The sequence below is a fragment of the Mytilus californianus genome, unplaced genomic scaffold (assembly GCF_021869535.1).
Source record: "Mytilus californianus isolate M0D057914Y unplaced genomic scaffold, xbMytCali1.0.p SCAF_9, whole genome shotgun sequence".
Classification (NCBI taxonomy): Eukaryota; Metazoa; Mollusca; class Bivalvia; order Mytilida; family Mytilidae; genus Mytilus; species Mytilus californianus.
In genome coordinates, this window is record NW_026262745.1 from 23,858,798 (window position 1) to 23,881,331 (window position 22,534).

Genomic DNA, 22,534 nt, shown 5'->3' on the forward strand with positions numbered 1-22,534 from the left:
AAAGAATTTGTTTTACACTCCAAAAATAGTTAATTCCACTATTTTCATATGTTTTATTACAAAAGTTAATGATAATTAAGTTCTTTGATAGTAGTAAAGGAACTAGTTAAAAGCACTTAAAGATTAGTTGTAGAACGCTTACTAGAGGCCGAGATCAAACGATATGTTACTGGTTTTTTGTGCAGTTTAGTTAACCAATACATAGTAGGGACCTTCAAATGTTCAGAAGAGGCCTTAAGCTGTGATGTGGTTATGATATGATGGTTTACTATATGACTCTCTGTGGAGCGCACGGACTTGAATGCATAACGTCCGTGTAGTATTAACGGCATACCACCACCACATTGTTGGCTGCTTTGTCGGCCGGTACAAACACAAACCGCTTTGAAAGTACTTGAAGTTTGTTTCTTATTCTAGAAACATGAGTATTATGTACTCTTTTATTTATTTCTGAATTATTTTCAAAATGTGATATTCGAATATCCAAAACATTCATACATTTATTTAAATGAGAATCAAGAGATTTTTTATCAGATTTTTCTCGTTTACATTAATTTTTACAATACGATGAAAGAGCGTCTTTTGTGACCTGACGACAATGTTTCCAATCTATTTTAGATGGAGAACGATATTTTGGTCCTTTTTTCATTTTGTTTTTCAAAAAGTTTTTAACCTCTCGGTCTTAAACGATATTGAGGTCTCCGTAATAACATGGTCATAGGGATTATATCTAAAATTCTACGATTCACAGCCTAAAGTTAGAGGAGTATTATTTTCTACACTGACGACTGATGTTACTGGCGTATAATTAAAAATAAAACTTTTTTATTGTATGTATACGAAATAATAGGTGGTTCTGTGTTATCAAAATAGGTAAGTGTAAAGTTTTGAATGGCAGAATCATTAAATATATGAAATCAATACCTTTGTTAATATATTTAATTTTCAGAAAATGCCGTTTACGATCTTCAGGTTTATCGATAAGCGGGAACAGCCTATGGTGGCAAAAAGCTGTAATTATACGCGAATATTCATAGAGTGGGCTGAAGAACGAGATTGTGTCACACTCCTTACAAATATCATGTAATTTACTAATTGGTATTTGACCCAGTTAACATAATAATTGATGCCTACCATTGTTTTTAAATATAGATAGATCATCAAGTGTATAATTTAAACGATGTTTAATTCGTTGATTTCAATTGATACGTTTTCCATGAGACCTATTATTACGTTGTCTTTTATCAACAATATTGATGATATCAATAGAAGGAGTTTTAGATATGTTCCATTGTCCAAGTATATTGTCACTATTGTCTACAGTCGTTTAATCCAAGACAGTTCGATAATTTTACGGGAATCTTCAAATTGTTTATGCGATTGCTCTTGTTTCTGGATCGTTTCGAGTGGTTGGAATTTTATAAATTGAATATTGTAATTGTGTTTACCTAAATGTTGGTAACTTATACTTGAATTTCTTAGGTTTTCGGAAGCGGTATAGAAGTTCCTGTGTTCGTCTAAAAAGTTCCCGTCCTGTTTAATGTAGAGGGAGTGTATAAAACAGTTTGAAAGCTTCAGATCTAGACATACTAATTTTTGATGTTTTCAAACTGGACCAGATCACTACTTTACCTACATGCAATGAACTGCTTCGCCGAGCGTAGCTGGATACAACCGCAGAGGTCCAACCCTGAACAGTTGGGGCAAAAGTGGACACAATATTCAAGCTTGATACAGGTCTGAATTTGGATTGTAATTAAATATTTGACACATTATAGGTTTCTGACACAGAATAAGAGTATTATGTACTCTTTTATTTATTTCTGAATTATTTTCAAAATGTGATATTCGAATATCAAAAACATTCATACATTTATTTAAATGAGAATCAAGAGATTTTTTATCAGATTTTTCTCGTTTACATTAATTTTTACAATACGATGAAAGAGCGTCTTTTGTGACCTGACGACAATGTTTCCAATCTATTTTAGATGGAGAACGATATTTTGGTCCTTTTTTCATTTTGTTTTTCAAAAAGTTTTTAACCTCTCGGTCTTAAACGATATTGAGGTCTCCGTAATAACATGGTCATAGGGATTATATCTAAAATTCTACGATTCACAGCCTAAAGTTAGAGGAGTATTATTTTCTACACTGACGACTGATGTTACTGGCGTATAATTAAAAATAAAACTTTTTTTTTGTATGTATACGAAATAATAGGTGGTTCTGTGTTATCAAAATACTAGGTAAGTATAAAGTTTTGAATGGCAGAATCATTAAATATATGAAATCAATACCTTTGTTAATATATTTAATTTTCAGAAAATGCCGTTTACGATCTTCAGGTTTATCGATAAGCGGGAACAGCCTATGGTGGCAAAAAGCTGTAATTATACGCGAATATTCATAGAGTGGGCTGAAGAACGAGATTGTGTCACACTCCTTACAAATATCATGTAATTTACTAATTGGTATTTGACCCAGTTAACATAATAATTGATGCCTACCATTGTTTTTAAATATAGATAGATCATCAAGTGTATAATTTAAACGATATTTAATTCGTTGATTTCAATTGATACGTTTTCCATGAGACCTATTATTACGTTGTCTTTTATCAACAATATTGATGATATCAATAGAAGGAGTTTTAGATATGTTCCATTGTCCAAGTATATTGTCACTATTGTCTACAGTCGTTTAATCCAAGACAGTTCGATAATTTTACGGGAATCTTCAAATTGTTTATGCGATTGCTCTTGTTTCTGGATCGTTTCGAGTGGTTGGAATTTTATAAATTGAATATTGTAATTGTGTTTACCTAAATGTTGGTAACTTATACTTGAATTTCTTAGGTTTTCGGAAGCGGTATAGAAGTTCCTGTGTTCGTCTAAAAAGTTCCCGTCCTGTTAATCCTACATATTGTATACCAGATTTTAGTCGTTTAATCCAAGACAGTTCGATAATTTTACGGGAATCTTCAAATTGTTTATGCGATTGCTCTTGTTTCTGGATCGTTTCGAGTGGTTGGAATTTTATAAATTGAATATTGTAATTGTGTTTACCTAAATGTTGGTAACTTATACTTGAATTTCTTAGGTTTTCGGAAGCGGTATAGAAGTTCCTGTGTTCGTCTAAAAAGTTCCCGTCCTGTTTAATGTAGAGGGAGTGTATAAAACAGTTTGAAAGCTTCAGATCTAGACATACTAATTTTTGATGTTTTCAAACTGGACCAGATCACTACTTTACCTACATGCAATGAACTGCTTCGCCGAGCGTAGCTGGATACAACCGCAGAGGTCCAACCCTGAACAGTTGGGGCAAAAGTGGACACAATATTCAAGCTTGATACAGGTCTGAATTTGGATTGTAATTAAATATTTGACACATTATAGGTTTCTGACACAGAATAAGAGTATTATGTACTCTTTTATTTATTTCTGAATTATTTTCAAAATGTGATATTCGAATATCAAAAACATTCATACATTTATTTAAATGAGAATCAAGAGATTTTTTATCAGATTTTTCTCGTTTACATTAATTTTTACAATACGATGAAAGAGCGTCTTTTGTGACCTGACGACAATGTTTCCAATCTATTTTAGATGGAGAACGATATTTTGGTCCTTTTTTCATTTTGTTTTTCAAAAAGTTTTTAACCTCTCGGTCTTAAACGATATTGAGGTCTCCGTAATAACATGGTCATAGGGATTATATCTAAAATTCTACGATTCACAGCCTAAAGTTAGAGGAGTATTATTTTCTACACTGACGACTGATGTTACTGGCGTATAATTAAAAATAAAACTTTTTTTTTGTATGTATACGAAATAATAGGTGGTTCTGTGTTATCAAAATACTAGGTAAGTATAAAGTTTTGAATGGCAGAATCATTAAATATATGAAATCAATACCTTTGTTAATATATTTAATTTTCAGAAAATGCCGTTTACGATCTTCAGGTTTATCGATAAGCGGGAACAGCCTATGGTGGCAAAAAGCTGTAATTATACGCGAATATTCATAGAGTGGGCTGAAGAACGAGATTGTGTCACACTCCTTACAAATATCATGTAATTTACTAATTGGTATTTGACCCAGTTAACATAATAATTGATGCCTACCATTGTTTTTAAATATAGATAGATCATCAAGTGTATAATTTAAACGATATTTAATTCGTTGATTTCAATTGATACGTTTTCCATGAGACCTATTATTACGTTGTCTTTTATCAACAATATTGATGATATCAATAGAAGGAGTTTTAGATATGTTCCATTGTCCAAGTATATTGTCACTATTGTCTACAGTCGTTTAATCCAAGACAGTTCGATAATTTTACGGGAATCTTCAAATTGTTTATGCGATTGCTCTTGTTTCTGGATCGTTTCGAGTGGTTGGAATTTTATAAATTTAATATTGTAATTGTGTTTACCTAAATGTTGGTAACTTATACTTGAATTTCTTAGGTTTTCGGAAGCGGTATAGAAGTTCCTGTGTTCATCTAAAAAGTTCCCGTCCTGTTAATCCTACATATTGTATACCAGATTTTAGCTTTGTTCAAGTAACCAGATAAATGAGGCTTTGAGTTTTTCATGTAATGTCACAGGAAAAGGAAAGCAAAATAGCTCTCCCATTCACTGTTGACCTAACAGTATTGTTAGTCATTTATTGGCATTGAACGGGAATATTTGTGGATATCCACGTCCATTTTTATTTGATAATCTGGCTGCAGCAGCATTGTCACCTTTGACACAATTGTAAAAAAGTGCTAAATTTAGAAGGGGAATTTCGTTTGACGGCAGTTGAATTTATATTTGGAATCAGGTTTTTGGAGCACGTGAATATCCTTGAAGGAGTGGTGTGTTTTGTTTTCTTGCCATTTCGTAAAATCATGATTTATTCAGGGTAATGAAAAAATTGAATGAGGCCGAAAGTCATAACATTGAATAAGGATTACAATAACGGAATATATAAACAATTTATAAAGCAGTCGAAGAGTTCTTACAAAAACTATATTGAACAGCCCGACAGAATGACGTTAACAAAACAAAACAGACATGTAACAAACACTGGTCCGAGAAAACAGTTATATCGTAGTGCATTTATTTAAGACAGAAAACGCAAATTTAAAAAAAGCGCACCTGCTCTATTATAAAAAGATTTTTACAGTGTAGTGCATTAGTATTGGGACAAATTATATCAAAATTATGGAAAAGTCTATAGACTGTCACTGAAATAAAGGACAATTTAATGTAGAGGGAGTGTATAAAACAGTTTGAAAGCTTCAGATCTAGACATACTAATTTTTGATGTTTTCAAACTGGACCAGATCACTACTTTACCTACATGCAATGAACTGCTTCGCCGAGCGTAGCTGGATACAACCGCAGAGGTCCAACCCTGAACAGTTGGGGCAAAAGTGGACACAATATTCAAGCTTGATACAGGTCTGAATTTGGATTGTAATTAAATATTTGACACATTATAGGTTTCTGACACAGAATAAATGTAGTCAAAGAACTTGAAATTGGTTATATGATTTGAATTTATATTCAATTGAAGATTTCATGCTTTTGTGCAATACACTGTGCTGTTGCGCAATACTTAGTAAATCTGTTTTCAGACTATATACAAAGAATTAGCAAAATAAATTGTGACCCCCGATTTTTCTATGGAAAATTGACAAATTCTTAAATCTTGAGGAAAAAATATTGACTCCCTACAAAAAATTGCCTTCCTTTTGTGGTTTTCAACCTTTTTCTTAAACTTCATAGATATCATACACTTAAACAAAAGTTATTGTTCGGAAACCAAATGTCTTCGGACGACGACGACGCTGACGACGGGGTCGTATAAAAATTACTCCAAATCCCGGACCTAATAAAAGGCAAATAGAGAATGATATAAGAATTCTTAGTAAAACCATAGAAGAGGGCAGGGATAAAATACAGTAAAAGAAATAGAACATTTTTTGATTCATAAAAAAGAATGGCTAACGTAGATCTATCTATATAATTATCTTGTCTTAAGAAGGGATAAATGGTACTTTGTATAGAAAAAAACATTCTGATTCAAACATATATTTTTCTGAAACTGACATTAGCAAGATGATTGATTTCATGATTAACAACATAATGTGTTACGTTTGGGGACGTGCTTTTCAACAAATAATCAGCATTCCTATGTGAGCCAAGTTTACTCCTCTTCTTGCCGACTTGTTCCTTTGTTCATATGAAGCAAACTTCAAATAGGACCTTCCTAGGCAGATTGAAAAGCAGCTAGCCTTATTCTTTAACTTCACGTTCCGATATATAGATGATGTTCTCAAACTAAATAATTCAAAGTTTGGTAACTATGTTGAGCTGCTACTATCTCGTCGAACATGAAATAAAAGATACAACAGATACGGTTAAGCCTAACTCGTGTCTTGCCTTTATATCTTGATAATAAGGTTCGATTGATAACAAAACCTTTCGACAAAAGAAATGATTTCACCTTCCGAATTGTGAAATTTCTATGAAGCAGCATTCCAAGCGCTGCATATGGAGTATATATCTCCCAATTGATACGATATTCCATAGCTTGCATTTCCTATCATTGTTTCCTTAATAGAGGGTTGCTGCTTACAAAGAAACTATTAAACCAGGAATTACAAGTGATGAAGTTGAAATCTTTCCTACGACAAAACAATTGCAAATAAATCATTTTTCATACAACATAGTTAGGGTGGTTTCAAAATATAAAAAAAAATAGACCCTATAATTGTTTGCCTCCTGAATGAGCCACCATTAATTTTTCACACATATTTAAGTAAATACACTTGTATAATCAAATTATTTTTTCTTCTTTCTATACATTCTATTTATTATCTTACGGTCAGCTTATAAACTGAAGGTTTGCCAAATACTGCATGTGCGAGAACATCCGTTATTTCTCTATATGAATGGAGGATTCATGTTGCACATATAAACAAACACAAGTTTGAGGAAGATGAGTGAAATATTTTATTTATGGACCAGAAAATAGATATGATACATTTAAAACAACCGCGTTACCTTTTTATCAACATGGCAGCATTTTCTAGTTTAGGTATCAATTTCTATTTAAAACATTTTTATTCGTAGAAAAACACTCATCAGAGATCCCAAGGTTATAATTTAGAATACCAAACGCATGTTCGCTACAATGGTAGAATTTAGTTCTTTTCATTTGGATTTGTTTTTTTCAGTTCTAAAGAGTATAAGTTTTGATTTAAATGATAAAAAAATGCGCTCTTTTCAGACTTGTTCTTGTACTGTCATGAATCACAGTTTATGACCAAACTCAGTAAAGACCCGTCTAAATTGCATTTAATTGATAAAATCAACAACACTTACCGTTATGGACGGGGATGTTCCTTTGGCACCATCTTACGGTGTTTACATATTACAACTCGTTCGCTATGCCCGTGTCTGTTGTGACGTTTTGGATTTCAATGAACGTAATCTATGTATTACTTACTTTAAATAAAGCTAATACTAACAATGACCACTGCCCTTTCCTCGATCTTGATATCTATATCATTAATGGAAAGCTTAATACTAAAATATATGATAAAAGAGATGATTTTTCATTTCCCATCGTTAATTATCCATTTTTAGATGGTGACGTTCCCTTGTCACCATCTTACGGTGTTTATATATCTCAACTTGTACGATTCGCTCGTTTATGTAACAATGTTTAGATTTTAACGAGAGAAATTTATGTATTACTGAAAAATTATTACACCAGGGTTTTCGATATCACAAACTAGTCTAAACATTTACTAAATTTTATCATCGGTATAAGGACATCATTCGTAAATATAGCTCAACATGCAGACTTCTTATACGTTCAGGTATTTCACATCCAATTTTTTATGGAAATATTCTTTATAAAGCACAAAAATGTCAGTATTCACCTCTGAAGCTAACAAAACCTTTAAATAGACTTATTAAGAAGGGATATAGTTACGATACTGTTGTCAGGTCATTAAAGATTGCATATTTCGGCGTTAATATTGATTCACTTATAGGGTCTTTGCATCGGCACTAAACACATTTATTTAAAAACCAGTTGTTGGCATGACACGGGTTATGTTCTTCTCATATATGTTATGATGGTATGATACTAAACCCCTAACGGGAAGGATTGTGCCTGATATTCATATGATGAATACATAATCTTTCAATCAGTTTAATTGAAGTCTGGAGCTGGCATGTCAGTTAACTGCTAGTAGTCTGTTGTTATTTATGTATTATTGTCATTTTGTTTATTTTCTTTGGTTACATCTTCTGACATCAGACTCGGACTTCTCTTGAACTGAATTTTAATGTGCGTATTGTTATGCGTTTACTTTTCTACATTGGCTCGAGGTATAGGGGGAGGGTTGAGATCTCATAAACATGTTTAACCCCGCCACATTTTTGCGCCTGTCCCAAGTCAGGAGCCCCTAACCTTTGTTAGTCTTGTATTATTTTTAATTTTAGTTTCTTGTGTACAATTTGGAGTTTAGTATGGCGTTCATTATCACTGAACTAGTATATATATTTGTTGAGGGGCCAGCTGAAGGACGCCTCCGGGTGCGGGAATTTCTCGCTGCATTGAAGACCTGTTGGTGACCTTCTGCTGTTGTCTGTTCTATGGTCGGGTTGTTGTCTCTTTGACACATTCCCCATTTCCATTCTCAATTTTATTACTGGTTAATTATTAAGTCAGGGATTTCGTTACCACAAACTACACAAAACCTTTACTAAATTCTTCCATAGAGATGAAGATTTGTTTTTGAAGTTGTGTTGTACCTGTAGAAAACTTATTTCAAACGGGATAGCACATATCCTCATTTTTACGGAGATGTTGTTTACCGAGCCCGGAAATTTAGAAACGATCCGGGTAAACTTATCGATCCGTTGAATAAACTTATTCTAAAAGGTTACCAACTCAACATTTTAATTAGATCTTTGAATATTGTTTTTATTGGTATTTATATTGATTTTGTTATCAGTATATTAAAATCAAACTAAATATTATTTTTATATACATATGCTCCTTAATGGCTCTACAATCTGTTGATACCTGTATCTTGGCATTGTACAAGGTCATGTTTTTCTATGACTGTTTACGACGTCTTTACACTAAATCCATTGGATGTTTGATGTGTACTGATTGGTATTTTAGTCTTAGATGCATGATTGTTTTTTTATTAGTTGTAATTGTCTTTGAACTAGCTGTCAGTAACTGCGAGTACTCTCAGATCTGTACTTTTAGTGTCTTTTTGTTGTGGGGGTGTATAAGTACCCGTCCACGTCCACTCTGTGTTTTTGTTAGATGTATTTCTATTTGTATTCATCTGATGAGTTCAGCCTTTTTCAACTGATTTTTATAGATTGTTCTTATGTTGTACTGTTACACCACTGTCCTAGGTTAGGGGGATGGTTGGCGACTTCAAACAAGTTTAACCCCGCCACATTCTGTATGTGCCTGTCCCAAGTCAGGAGCCTGTAATTCAGTGGTTGTTGTTTGTTGCTGTGTGACATTTTTGTTTTTCGTTCATTATTTTGTACATAAATGAGGCCGTTAGTTTTCTCGTTTGAATGGTATTACATTTGGCATTTCGGGGCCTTTTATAGCTGACTTTGCGGTATGGGTTTTGCTAATTGTTGAAGGCCGTACGGTGACCTACAGTTGTTAATTTCTATGTCATTTGGTCTCTTGTGGAGAGTTGTCTCACTGACAATCATACCACATCTTCTTATTTTTATAAAGACAAGTCAGACCAAATCAACTCGAAACAATCTTCAGACATCCCGGGCCACTCTTGAAGACAACTCGGGCCAGTTTAAAAGACAATTCGAACCATTTATGAAGGCAACACAGAAATGTTTGAAAGAGTGTCGTAATGGAGGTATTTTGCCAAATAACGAAAACGGTATTTTTTAACTGTTTTTGACGTTAACGATAAATTTTGGAGCGTGACGATAAAGAACAACTTTGTGAAATAATTTCGATGAAACCATTTGGAACAGATACACTGAAAGATAAACCAAGTTGCCCGTTATGTCCTAATAGGCACAATTAAGGCAATCACAGAGAACAATGTTACATATCCTTCTACTAAAATAGAAACAGCAGAAAGATGTGTTAATATATTTTCTCGTGGGTTTGAACCCACCCCCACTGAAAAATGTTAATTTTCCGTCTATTTTCCGATTTTAAAACGACCTTGAGAGGTGAACATTGACCAGGCTGTTTTTTTTTGTCATTCAAGTATTACCCTATAGTTACAGCAGTCCATTCATGCTAACTGGGAGTATATTGGACTTAAGTGTCTTGCTGGGGAATTATTATTGTCAAGTCAGGTCTGTCTAAATGTCCGTTTTTACGGATTTTTGACAAAACGGTGACCTAGATTTTACAGACTAGATTCCTATTGGCCATATTATACCTCGTTGTGTTCCTGTACTACCTATGCATGCATTTATGATAATAGTTTATATCTACAGTCACTACCAGTTACGTAGTGGCCATCAAAAGATGCCCACCCCTACCTGATTTTGGCTACTTTTCACGTTTTTCCGATTTTGAACTCTTAAACGGCTTTCAAAGTGCCATATTTTCATGAACAGACATCTGAGAAGAGTTTATGGACCATGAACTGCTTGGTTGAAGTCCCTGCTATCATGACAGTTCAGCTGGAGCAGTTCAAAAAAGGTATGGAGGGTCATACGGGCCATAAAAAAATGGTTGTCGCCATCACGCCTACAGGCGGGATTGGGGGCTAAAGGGTTAAATCTAAAATTTGGTTCAACTTTTTGAGTGCATTTGTTTCTAACCCGACATTTTGTCATCGATGACTATCGTTTAGTAGAAGTTAAGCTGGTAGAAATAAATACATCATTTAATGACCTTTATCGACCCGGCGTAGTGACACAGAAATAGGCTACATGCACGCACTGTAAACAAACCGGTAAAAAAGCGGGAAATGAATGACCAGGACTTTAAAAAAACAACAGGTGCTCGTAATTATTTAAACGACAGATGCAGAAACAAATGTATCGTTTATACGTCTCAACGATTAACGATCAACGACTACGCGATTTTGCGCGTACATCGTTAATGTGAACGATGTCAACGTTGACCAAAAAATGTAAGAAACAAATGGATTAAACGACTACGCGCGTAATCGTTTACATCGTTTATGTTAGAAACAAATGCGCTAATACAAATACCAATACCTAATGACCAATTATTTTATGAGTCGGTAAAGCTTAAACCTCATATGACATGATACAATGTTAAACCAAAAAGAGAAATGCACGTTTAGTTTATTAAAGTCCTACCAACCGTATAATTTTGGATAAAGTAAGACATGAGATATCACACCCTACAATTTTCAACCAAACAGGACACTCCTTGTTTACAAAATTACCTACACTACTGGAACAATGCCCCGTAGATTGGCCGTGAAAATATCCGTAAAAATGCTGGTGATTTTTACAGTGTTTGTCACGGTTAATTTACGGTGGGCCGTGAAACTTATCCGTGACAATACCGTGGAATGACTGTCATGAAAAGGCTGTGAAAAGGCCGTGAAGAGGTGCCACCTGAAAACTTGGGTGAAAAGACCGTAGAAACCCTGTGAAAAAAAAATGTACACCGTGAAAAAGTCGTGATAATGCATTATGTGCCCATTGTGAAAAGACCGTGAAATGTAGATATAGTACAGTATATGCCTTTATTTGTCGTGAAAAGGCCGTGAAAACTTGGGTAAAGAGACCGTAGAAACCCTGTGAAAAACAAAAATGTACACCGTGAAAAAGTCGTGATAAATTATGTGCCCATTGTGAAAAGACCGTGAAATGTACATGTACTACTGTGATAAACAGCCATTCACTGATTGTGAAAACTCCTGTAAAATGTTAAATGTATTTATCAGGCCATAATTTAACATAAAATTTAAATGCTGTTTTAATCAAGTGAAGTGAAATGCCTGAAAACCTAGTGTAAACATCTACAGCCAACTTATTTAAGTACAATGCAAGTGAGACTATGAAAAACCATATTAAAATGATGTATTTTTTTTAGTAATAATTGTGACAAAGAATAAAAATATTAATTTTAATAGAACTGTAGTAATTACATGTATGTAAAGAAAACATAAAAGCACACAAATGTCAATGTGATTAAGTAGCTAAAGTCAGCTGTAACATGTATTGTAGAAATTTTGTACATCTCTTGGGTCTGATTTTACCACTTCAGCAATATTTGTCTAATGTAATCCTTCACTTCACCATGTTCACTGCCCTTTTGAATAACTATTCCAGAAAAACATTTATAGAAGTTCCTGTTAATTCCCAGGAAATACTTTTAACTGAAAAGCTCTTCTTTCCAACTGGATTTCTGAACTATTTTATATAAAGACTGCTATATCCTTTTGCTCTTTATTCCTAGAATAAATATAAAAGAAACATTACATATATTATACATGTATATAAAAAAACTATTTTTATATTCAAATTAATTTTTGGCATTTATGTTCATAAATGTACTTAAAACAGCTACAATATTATTCCATGCAATACACGACTTCACGGTTAATGACCCCATATTGAATAGGGGGCAGATTTTCATACTGGAGGTGAAAATGGTATGAAAAATACTAAAAAACATCATTGAAACAGAACAGCCACTTGGAAACATGCATAGGTTTTCCCATATTTTCATACCATTTTCCAGAAAATCTGCCCCCTATCCAATATATATGGCATCATTAGTTAACAAAGTTCTGTATTTCATCTTATATTATTTTTTTTAGATTTTTTTAAAGACTAAAGACACTTTTAAGACAGACTATTAAATTTAAATGTTTCTTTGAAGTAATAATATGTATGGCTAAAGTCAAACTTGTCTAGACTAAGTGGCCGTAATGAGTCACAGCTATTTATTTTACAGGGGGCCAGGGGCGTAGCAACTTTTACTGCAGGCACATTCGCCATACCAATTATTTTTTAAACACCTCATTGCCATACCAATTATTCTTATGATATGGCACAAACCCTTCTAGAAAGGACATTTTGCCGTAAAAATATTAAATACTTTCCCTGCTACGCCTCTGATTAATCCCTTTTGAACTCTGTGTCCCGACGGCCAAGTCAGAAAATACTTAAATAGCTCCCGACACATTCAAAAGGGGGTTACGCCTCTGATTATCAGAGTGAACTCCATTTCAGAGATACTTATTGCTATTATAATCATTTCCAATTATCTATGTCTATGTCTACGTAGTGTACTGTACGTAAATGTCTTTTTTTTATGTGGCCAGTGTGGGGGAAAAGGACCCCCCCCCTTTTTTTTCCCCAAATACATAAACAAAACAAAACCGTAATCGTATTTAAAGGATCCGGTAAGTCTTAGAAAACATTAACCAAAATGATTAAAGGAATCATGTGCAACAACCTCAAATATAAGTGAATATATCACATGCATTTTTGCGCGGTTTCTGCAAATTAAGTGAAAATCAGTTCAATGCCAATGGAAATGCTCACAAACGTCATCAACATTTTGGTGATATGATGCATAAAAGAATAAAATATTAATAACTTAACTTACCTCAAACTTGCTGTCACTCGTCTTGCATCTATAAAGTAAATATTAATCGACCTTCGGCGTCTCTCAAATTTCCTACCTAGCCTGCGGAAATGTTACAATTACTCTAAAAGAAACACGAATCCGGATACGGTCTGATATTACGGGAAGTTCTCGTTTTTACATGTTTCGGTTCCAATTAAAATTAATGTTTACATTGTTTATAATAATGTACAGACGAGAAGCAAAATACTTTTCTTTAAATACAAAATATTTATTGGCACAAAGTCATTAATTATAACAATGAATGGTTCCATTGAAAAGTCAGTCCTGTACAGTAGTATTGCATATAATAATATTTAAACAGACATATATTTATAATGACAAGTTTATAGGATATTTAGAAAAATGTGAGTGGAAATAATTAAACCATATTACAATAATCACATGCGATGTTTTAAATCTGAATTAGGATAAGAAAAAATTGACATGAAAAAATATCACGGCCTTTTCACTGGTTTCAACAACCAGTGAAAAGGCCGTGATATTTTTTATTAAGCATGAAAGGACAAATTATCACGGCCTTTTCACGGGATATTGAAATTTCACGGTCTTTTTCTAACATCAAATATTTTTCACGGCCTTTAGAAATATTTTTTTTACAAAAGTCACGGGGTATTTTCACGGGATTTTCACGGCCCTGTGATATTTCACAGACATTTCACGGCCTTTTCATGGGCTGTTGTTACAGTAGTGCTAATAGAACGAATATTTTTAAATTACAGAAGGTATATGTTTTATAAAACGATTAAAGCATTGCTTAAACGGTATACCTATCTTTTCGATTTTTTTACATTTGATCATGGTGTTTTCTGTCCTCTTAAATGCATATATATGTAGATATAATTTGTATTTTCTCTTAAATATACTCTTGCTTTTCCTTTAGTTTTAGACTAGATTTAAAAAAACTTGTATACATAAAAGATGTTTTAACGTAATCATATATGTGTTCTAAATGTGGAAATACATTTTCCTTTCAATGATTAAAACTATATATTAACTCTACAGAAAAATTAGTGAAAAAAAAGTTGACTATTTACTTCTGTGAACTAATTTTCTAATTCAAAATAAAATCATTTGGCGACATTGGTACATTCCAAATGGGTGTTTGAATTAAACAAGTAAACCTCTCCATGATTTATTTATGAAAAATCTAAAAAAAAACTGCAACTTGAAAAACTCAGTAAAGATACGTCTTATCATTAATAAGACTTTTCCTTAGCTTGATTATATTTTTACTCTTTATGATCAAGAATTTGATTATATTGCTGGACAAATTTGACAAAGGGAACTCGATTTAAATAAATCTAATATTAATAACAATAGTTGTCCTTTTCGAAATTTTGATATTTCATTTTCACAGGGGAAAATCAAATTAATAATTTACGACAAAAGACACGATTTTATTATTTTTAATTTTCCTGTTTTGGGCGGTGATGTTTGTTTCACAAATACAAATATTTTTATTTAAAGTTTTACTATAGCTGTAGAAATCTTATTAAAACGGTGTATTACATCCTATTTTTAACGTTAAAGGTGCCAATTTTACTGCTCCAGATGAGCATGTTGACAATAAATATCTCGTCAGTGATTCTTGAGGCCAAAATATTTGTAAATCTAAGCCTTATTTAAAAATTGAAGAGGTGATAAAACCAAAGAGACAAAAAGTAGATCCTGTGAATAAACTTATTCTTAAAATTTCAGACACCGTATTCATATCTATGAATATTGTTTTAATCAGTACTTATATTTATTTTGTTTTTGATAAATTAAAACATAACTAAATACGTATTGCTATAAATTACGTTTCTACATCCTGTCAGTATTATGTTCATTGATGTTGGGACGACAAAATTGCAAAAATAAAATGACAGAATTGCACAACATCATTCTTTTCTCAGACTGTTTATGTTAAAATTAAGAATATAAATTTAACGTGCTAATAGATATGAAATATAGTTCAAGAATCATAAAACTAATAAATAAATGCATAAAACACACATATATAATTTTTACCAGTGAATATGAACAATATCGCAACCAAATGTTGAAATTATATCAACCAATAAGATGAGTGTTACGAGAATTGAAAACAATCTGAAAGCAAACAATAAGACGATATATTTGTCATTGCTTCAAATGACAAAAAACCCGCTTACCTAAAGTTTTATCCTTTTCTTTTATTTATCTATTTATCATATCAGTATACTATTCTGTTTCAGGCATCGATTAAAATAAAAAAGAAAAGTTGGCTGCTAAAAAACAAATTAAACCAAACCAAAACAATTTGACGAAATGCTTGGCACTTTACTCTTGTGATTACTACCCATTAAACCCATACGTTATGTATAATACACCTGAATGCACCTCTGATGAGTTGAACTAAAATTCAGTTGTCAAAAGAATTAATAATTTACTTATTTGTTCACGTCATATGTATCTACACTTATACCTAGACGATGTGTACTAACAATAAAACAATGTTTAATCGTTTCCTATAAAAATGCTACTTCAACAAAAGTATTTCTACACAGTTTTATTCTGTTTTATGATTGTCTGAAAAATATAAAACCTCTACATTATAAATGATAACCAAACGGTTATTGATCCCATATTACTTATAGTTCATTGATTTCACAATGTTAAATCTTTACAGTAACACAAATGTTTCATAGTTTTAAAGGATATACAATGTGATTGGTTATTATATCTATTGGTTCGACTAACGTCACCTAGAAGCGTCAGTTCATTGTTTTTGCTACTAACTGTACCTTCAAATAAGGAATGACCAGGGATAGTTTCGATTAAAACAACGTAACGTTGTTCGGATTCAACCTCTGGTTGATAAAACAGATTCAACAAAGTCTTTCTACTAAAGTCTTCTCTGTGTTCTAAACCCGTTTTGATTTCCTGGGCTTCTTTAACTTGATACAAAGATAAATTTGAGCATTTGTCTTTAAATTGTGCAAGTTTAATGTTAATTGAATTCACAATAAACTTTCCTATATTTATCATACGAGTATTTACTGACACGTTGTGTGATGTATAACATGCACAAAAATGTTCTGCTATAGCAGCGTCAGAACATGACCTATCTTTTGGTATCTCCCTTAAAAGACTTATCCCTCTCGGATACGGTCTTTTCATAACTTCCTCAGAAAACGTAAAATTTTCATTAAGTATGTCCACGAAAGTTTCATGCAAATCAAATGGTGACGTTAACTTATTTTCGTTGTCTTTTAAATTTGTATGTATATGAGGGTATTTCTTCTTAATTTGTTTAGGAATAACAATGCTTAACCATGGCATACGCTCTTCTATTCTTCCAATGGCTGTATTTCGAATTTCATCCGTCCTAGGACCATGATCTCCAAACAAAATAAAAATTGTATTCTTGAAAAGTCCTTCTTTATAAAAATATTGAATCATTTGTTCTATATCATCATCGGCAAGTTCTAAGAAATTCATATAATCATGCCCTATCTCTGTTAACCATGACAATCCAAATTTCCGATATCCTTTATAAGTTGATACAAAGTTTTTATAGTGATCTATATGTATTGCATGTTTTGGACGACTTTTATAACAAAGAGATGAATATTTTCTCATTTTAATATCTTTATCTTCCAGGAACATAAACACTTGGTCCAAATTCGATTGCACTGGGTGCAATTTTTTCCTTGCTACGTAGTACGGTCTAAGGTAATGATCTACCGGAGAATCTATAAAACCCTTTTGCATATAATTAAACATGCTTATTTCTGGGAAATCTTCACTGAACATTGTAACATATCCTTTTTGGGAAAAGTTTTTCCATATAAAAGGGTAATTATCGGTGAATTCTTTCCTAGGGTCTAACTTCGGTAGTTCATTGCTGTACGCAGTTTTTCCGGTCAATGATGCAATCAGGTTTGGATATGTGATTGCTGCAATACTTGTGTAGCCTTTGAAAGTGTATCCATTAAGCTTTTTGATTAAGTTCATAGTTTTAGGTAGTTTCCGCTGTGCAGCCAATCGCGACACTGAATCAAGTCCAAATATCAATACACTAAAGCATTGTTCATTTTCTTTTAATATTTCTTTACTCTTCCGAACTGTTTTATAGTCAACATTATGCAGAACAGTATCATACAGAAGTCTGTGATCATCGAAACATTTAACATTTACATAATCTGAAGGAATATACACTGGACGTAAAAACTTGACTTCCTGTGATAGTGTTACATCATTGTCACCGGAACGTTCAATCAAACGATAAAAACAATCGAAAGGGTTGTTATTCTTTGAAACTTCACTTCTGTTCAGTTGTAGTTTTCCCATCTTGTCAATATAAACAATGGACGGAGATGGTTCGCAAACAATTGGCTTTGGATGCCATATATACTTCATGACTGATTTGTCAAAAGGATCAATGTCTGGTAAAAGGCACGTACTGTTTACACTTTGATGAACAAATATGAATCGAACAGGTTTGATATATGAATTCATAAATATCAATAAAATCACAATGAAAAAAATAAACAACGTTGTTTTTATTCCTCTTGTATTCCACTTATGTACATACATATTGACAATTTCTCTACGTAACACTGAAGACACTATTGTTGAATATTTCACTGGACACATAATTGCCTTTCTAAGGAAATGAATCATCTTACGTTGACGTTTCCTAAATATCCCATCTATCGTATTATTTATATATATATCAACTTAATTTGGTACTGGAAATGTCCACATACAATTATTCCATAAAGACTGTAATTATAAAATAATTCACAAATAAAGGTATCAAATATATTCTAATATCAATTGGGAGATGTTCATTGTAATTATTGGATTAATGTACTGTATGTAATTCTATATTAAAACAGCTGTTACTGATATCGGTATACCGCTATTTTGTGCATATATTTTAAGTTGCCTGTATTTTGACTTTGACCTTTTTTTGAACAGGTGAAACACGTTTATATCCAAAATTGTAACATGAATGATTATTTTTCCTTTGATCTTCGAGTGAGTTTAAGTCTGTTATTTCAAGAGGAGTGCGTTTACTGAATGATTTTTTTTTTAGTTTTTGCACTCTACAATCCCGCCTTTGGTCTTTTTTCATAGGAAAAGCAAACAATGGGCATACCACCACCACATTGTTGGCTGCTTTGTCGGCCGGTACAAACACAAACCTCTTTGAAAGTACTTGAAGTTTGTTTCTTATTCTAAAAACATGAGTATTATGTACTCTTTTATTTATTTCTGAATTATTTTCAATATGTGATATTCGAATATCCAAAACATTTATACTTTTATTTAAATGAGAATCAAGAAATATTTTATCAGATTTTTCCCGTTTACATAAATTTTTACAATACGATGAAAGAGCGTCTTTTGTGACCTGACGACAACGTTTCCAATCTATTTTAGATGGAGGACGATATTTTGGTCCCTTTTTCATTTTGTTTTTCAAAAAGTTTTTAACCTCTCGGTCTTGAACGATATTGAGGTCTCCGTAATAACGTGGCCATAGGGATCATATCTAAAATTCTACGATTCACAGTCTAAAGTTAGAGGAGTATTATTTTCTACATTGACGACTGATGTTACTGGCGTATAATTAAAAATAAAACTTCTGCTGGGTTTTTGTATGTATACGAAATAATAGGTGGTTCTGTGTTATCAAAATAGGTAAGTATAAAGTTTTGAATGGCAGAATCATTAAATATACTCGATAAGTTGATGAAATCAATACCTTTGTTAATATATTTAATTTTCAGAAAATGCCGTTTATGATCTTCAGGTTTATCGATACGCGGGAACAGCCTATGGTGGCAAAAAGCTGTAATTATACGCGAATATTCATAGAGTGGGCTGAAGAACGAGATTGCGTCACACTCCTTAAAAATATCATGTAATTTACTTATTGGTATTTGACCCAGTCTACATAATAATTGATGCCTACCATTGTTTTTAAATATAGATAGATCACCAAGTGTATAATTTAAACGATGTTTAATTCGTTGATTTCAATAGATACGTTTGCCATGAGACCTATTATTACGTTGTCTTTTATCAACAATATTGATGATATCAATAGAAGGAGTTTTAGATATGTTCCATTGTCCAAGTATATTGTCGCTATTGTCTACAGTCGTTTAATCCAAGACAGTTCGATAATTTTACGGGAATCTTCAAATTGTTTATGCGATTGCTCTTGTTTCTGTGTCGTTTCGAGTGGTTGGAATCTTATAAATTTAATATTGTGATTGTGTTTACCTAAATGTTGGTAACTTATACTTGAATTTCTTAGGTTTTCGGAAGCGGTATAGAAGTTCCTGTGTTCGTCTAAAAAATTCCCGTACTGTTTGTCCTACATATTGTATACCACACTTTAGCTTTGTTCAAGTAACCAGATAAATGAGGCTTTGAGTTTTTCATGTAATGTCACAGGAAAGGGAAAGCAAAATAGCTCTCCCATTCAACGTTGACCTAACAGTATTATTAGAAGATAATCTAGAGCAGATTAGTCATTTATTGGCATTGCACGGGAATATTTGTGGATATCCAAGTGCATTTTTATTTGATAATCTGGCTGCAGCAGCATTGTCACCTTTGACACAATTGTAAAAAAGTGCTAAATTTAGAAGGGGAATTTCGTTTGACGGCGGTTAAATTTATATTTGGAATCAGGTTTTTGGAGCACGTGAATATCCTTGAAGGAGTGGTGTGTTTTGTTTTCTTGCCATTTTGTAAAATCATGATTTATTAAGGGTAATGAAAAAATTAAATTAGGCCGAAAGTCATAACATTGAATAAGGATTACAATAACGGAATATGTAAGCAATTTATTAAGCAGTTGAAGAATTCTTACAAAAACTATATTGAACAGCCCGACAGTGTGACGTTAGCAAAACAAAACAGACATGTAACAAACACTGGTCCGAGAAAACAGTTATATAGTAGTGCATTTATTTCAGACAGAAAACGCAAATTTAAAAACTCGCACCTGCTCTATCCAAAAAAGATTTTTACAGTGTAGTGCATTAGTATTGGGATAAATTATATCAAAATTATGGAAAAGTCTATAGAAGAGGGACGAAAGATACCAGAGGGACAGTCAAACTCATAGATCGAAAACAAACTGACAACGCCATGGCCAAAAATAAAAAGACAAACAGACAAATAATAGTACAGATGACACAACATAGAAAACTAAAGACTAAGCAACACGAACCCCACCAAAAACTGGGTAGACTGTCACTGAAATAAAGGACAATTTTATGTAGAGGGAGTGTATAAAACAGTTTGACAGCTTCAGATCTAGGCATACTAACTTTTGACCTTTTCAAACTGGACCAGATCACTACTTTACCTACATGTAATAAACTACTTCGCCGAGCGCAGATGGATACAACCACAGAGGTCCAACCCTGAACAGTTGGGGCAAAAGTGGACACAATATTCAAGCTTGATACAGGTCTGAATTTGGATTGTAATTAAATATTTGACACATTATAGGTTTCTGACACAGAATAAATGCAGCCAAAGAACTTGAAATTGGTTATATGATTTGAATTTATATTCAATTGAAGATTTCTTGCTTTTGTGCAATACACTGTGCTGTTGTGCAATAAATCTGTTTTCAGACTATTTACAAAGAATTAGCAAAATAAATTGTGACTCCCAATTTTTCTTTGGAAAATTGACAAATTCTTAAATCTTGAGGAAAATATTGACCCCCTCAAAAAAATTGCCTTCCTTTTGTGGTTTTGAACCTTTTTTCTTAAATTTCATAGAGATCCATACACTTAAACTCGGACGACGACGACGCTGACGACGGGGTCGTATAAAAATTACTCCAAATTGTTTATACATGTAATTTCACCTCCGTACTTACTATTTTAAGCATAGAATATATATATATATAATGTGCGCAAGTTATACACTGTCTGCACTAAAGACTCTATTTGTCAAAGGACGATAACTGTGTCCCCGGACCTAATAAAAGGCAAACAGAGAATGATATAAGAATTCTTAGTAAAACCATAGAAGAGGGCAGGGATAAAATACAATAAAAGAAATAGAAAATTTTTTGATTCATAAAAAAGAATGGCTAACGTAGATCTATCTATATAATTATCTTGTCTTAAGAAGGGATAAATGGTACTTTGCATAGAAAAAACCATTCTGATTCAAACATATATTTTTCTGAAACTGACATTAGCAAGATGCTTGATTTCATGATTAACAACATAATGTGTTACGTTTGGGAACGTGCTTTTCAACAAATAATCGGCATTCCTATGTGAACCAAATTTACTCCTCTTCCTACCGACTTGTTCCTTTGTTCATATGAAGCAAACTTCAAACAGGACCTTCCTAGGCAGATTGAAAAGCAGCTAGCCTTATTCTTTCACTTCACGTTCCGCTATATAGATGATGTTCTTAAACTAAATAATTCAAAGTTTGGTAACTATGTTGAGCTGCTACTATCTCGTCGAACATGAAATAAAAGATACAACAGATAGGGTTAAGTCTAACTCGTGTCTTGCCTTTATATCTTGACAATAAGGTTCGATTGATAACAAAACCTTTCGACAAAAGAAATGATTTCACCTTCCGAATTGTGAAATTTCTATGAAGCAGCATTCCAAGCGCTGCATATGGAGTATATATCTCCCAGTTGATACGATATTCCATAGCTTGCATTTCCTATCATTGTTTCCTTAAATATAAAAGGTATGATTGCCAATGAGACAACTATCCACCAGCGTTCAAATGAAGTGAACGTAAGCAATTATAGGCCAACATACGGCCTTCAACAATGAGAAGCACAATACCGTATAGTTGGCTATATATTTAAAGGCAC

General features: G+C 32.8%; 1 protein-coding gene across 1 annotated transcript in view; it reads right to left on the reverse strand.

The window, feature by feature from the left end:
• The window catches only part of LOC127715835 (uncharacterized), a 61,910-nt gene that overhangs the window by 10,071 nt on the left and 29,305 nt on the right, over positions 1 to 22,534 (reverse strand). The window contains exon 2 of the mRNA XM_052221969.1: positions 17,369 to 18,429. Within this exon, the coding sequence (XP_052077929.1) occupies positions 17,369 to 18,327 (959 nt within the window). The 5' untranslated portion in view covers positions 18,328 to 18,429. The remainder of the gene's footprint in view (positions 1 to 17,368; positions 18,430 to 22,534) is intronic.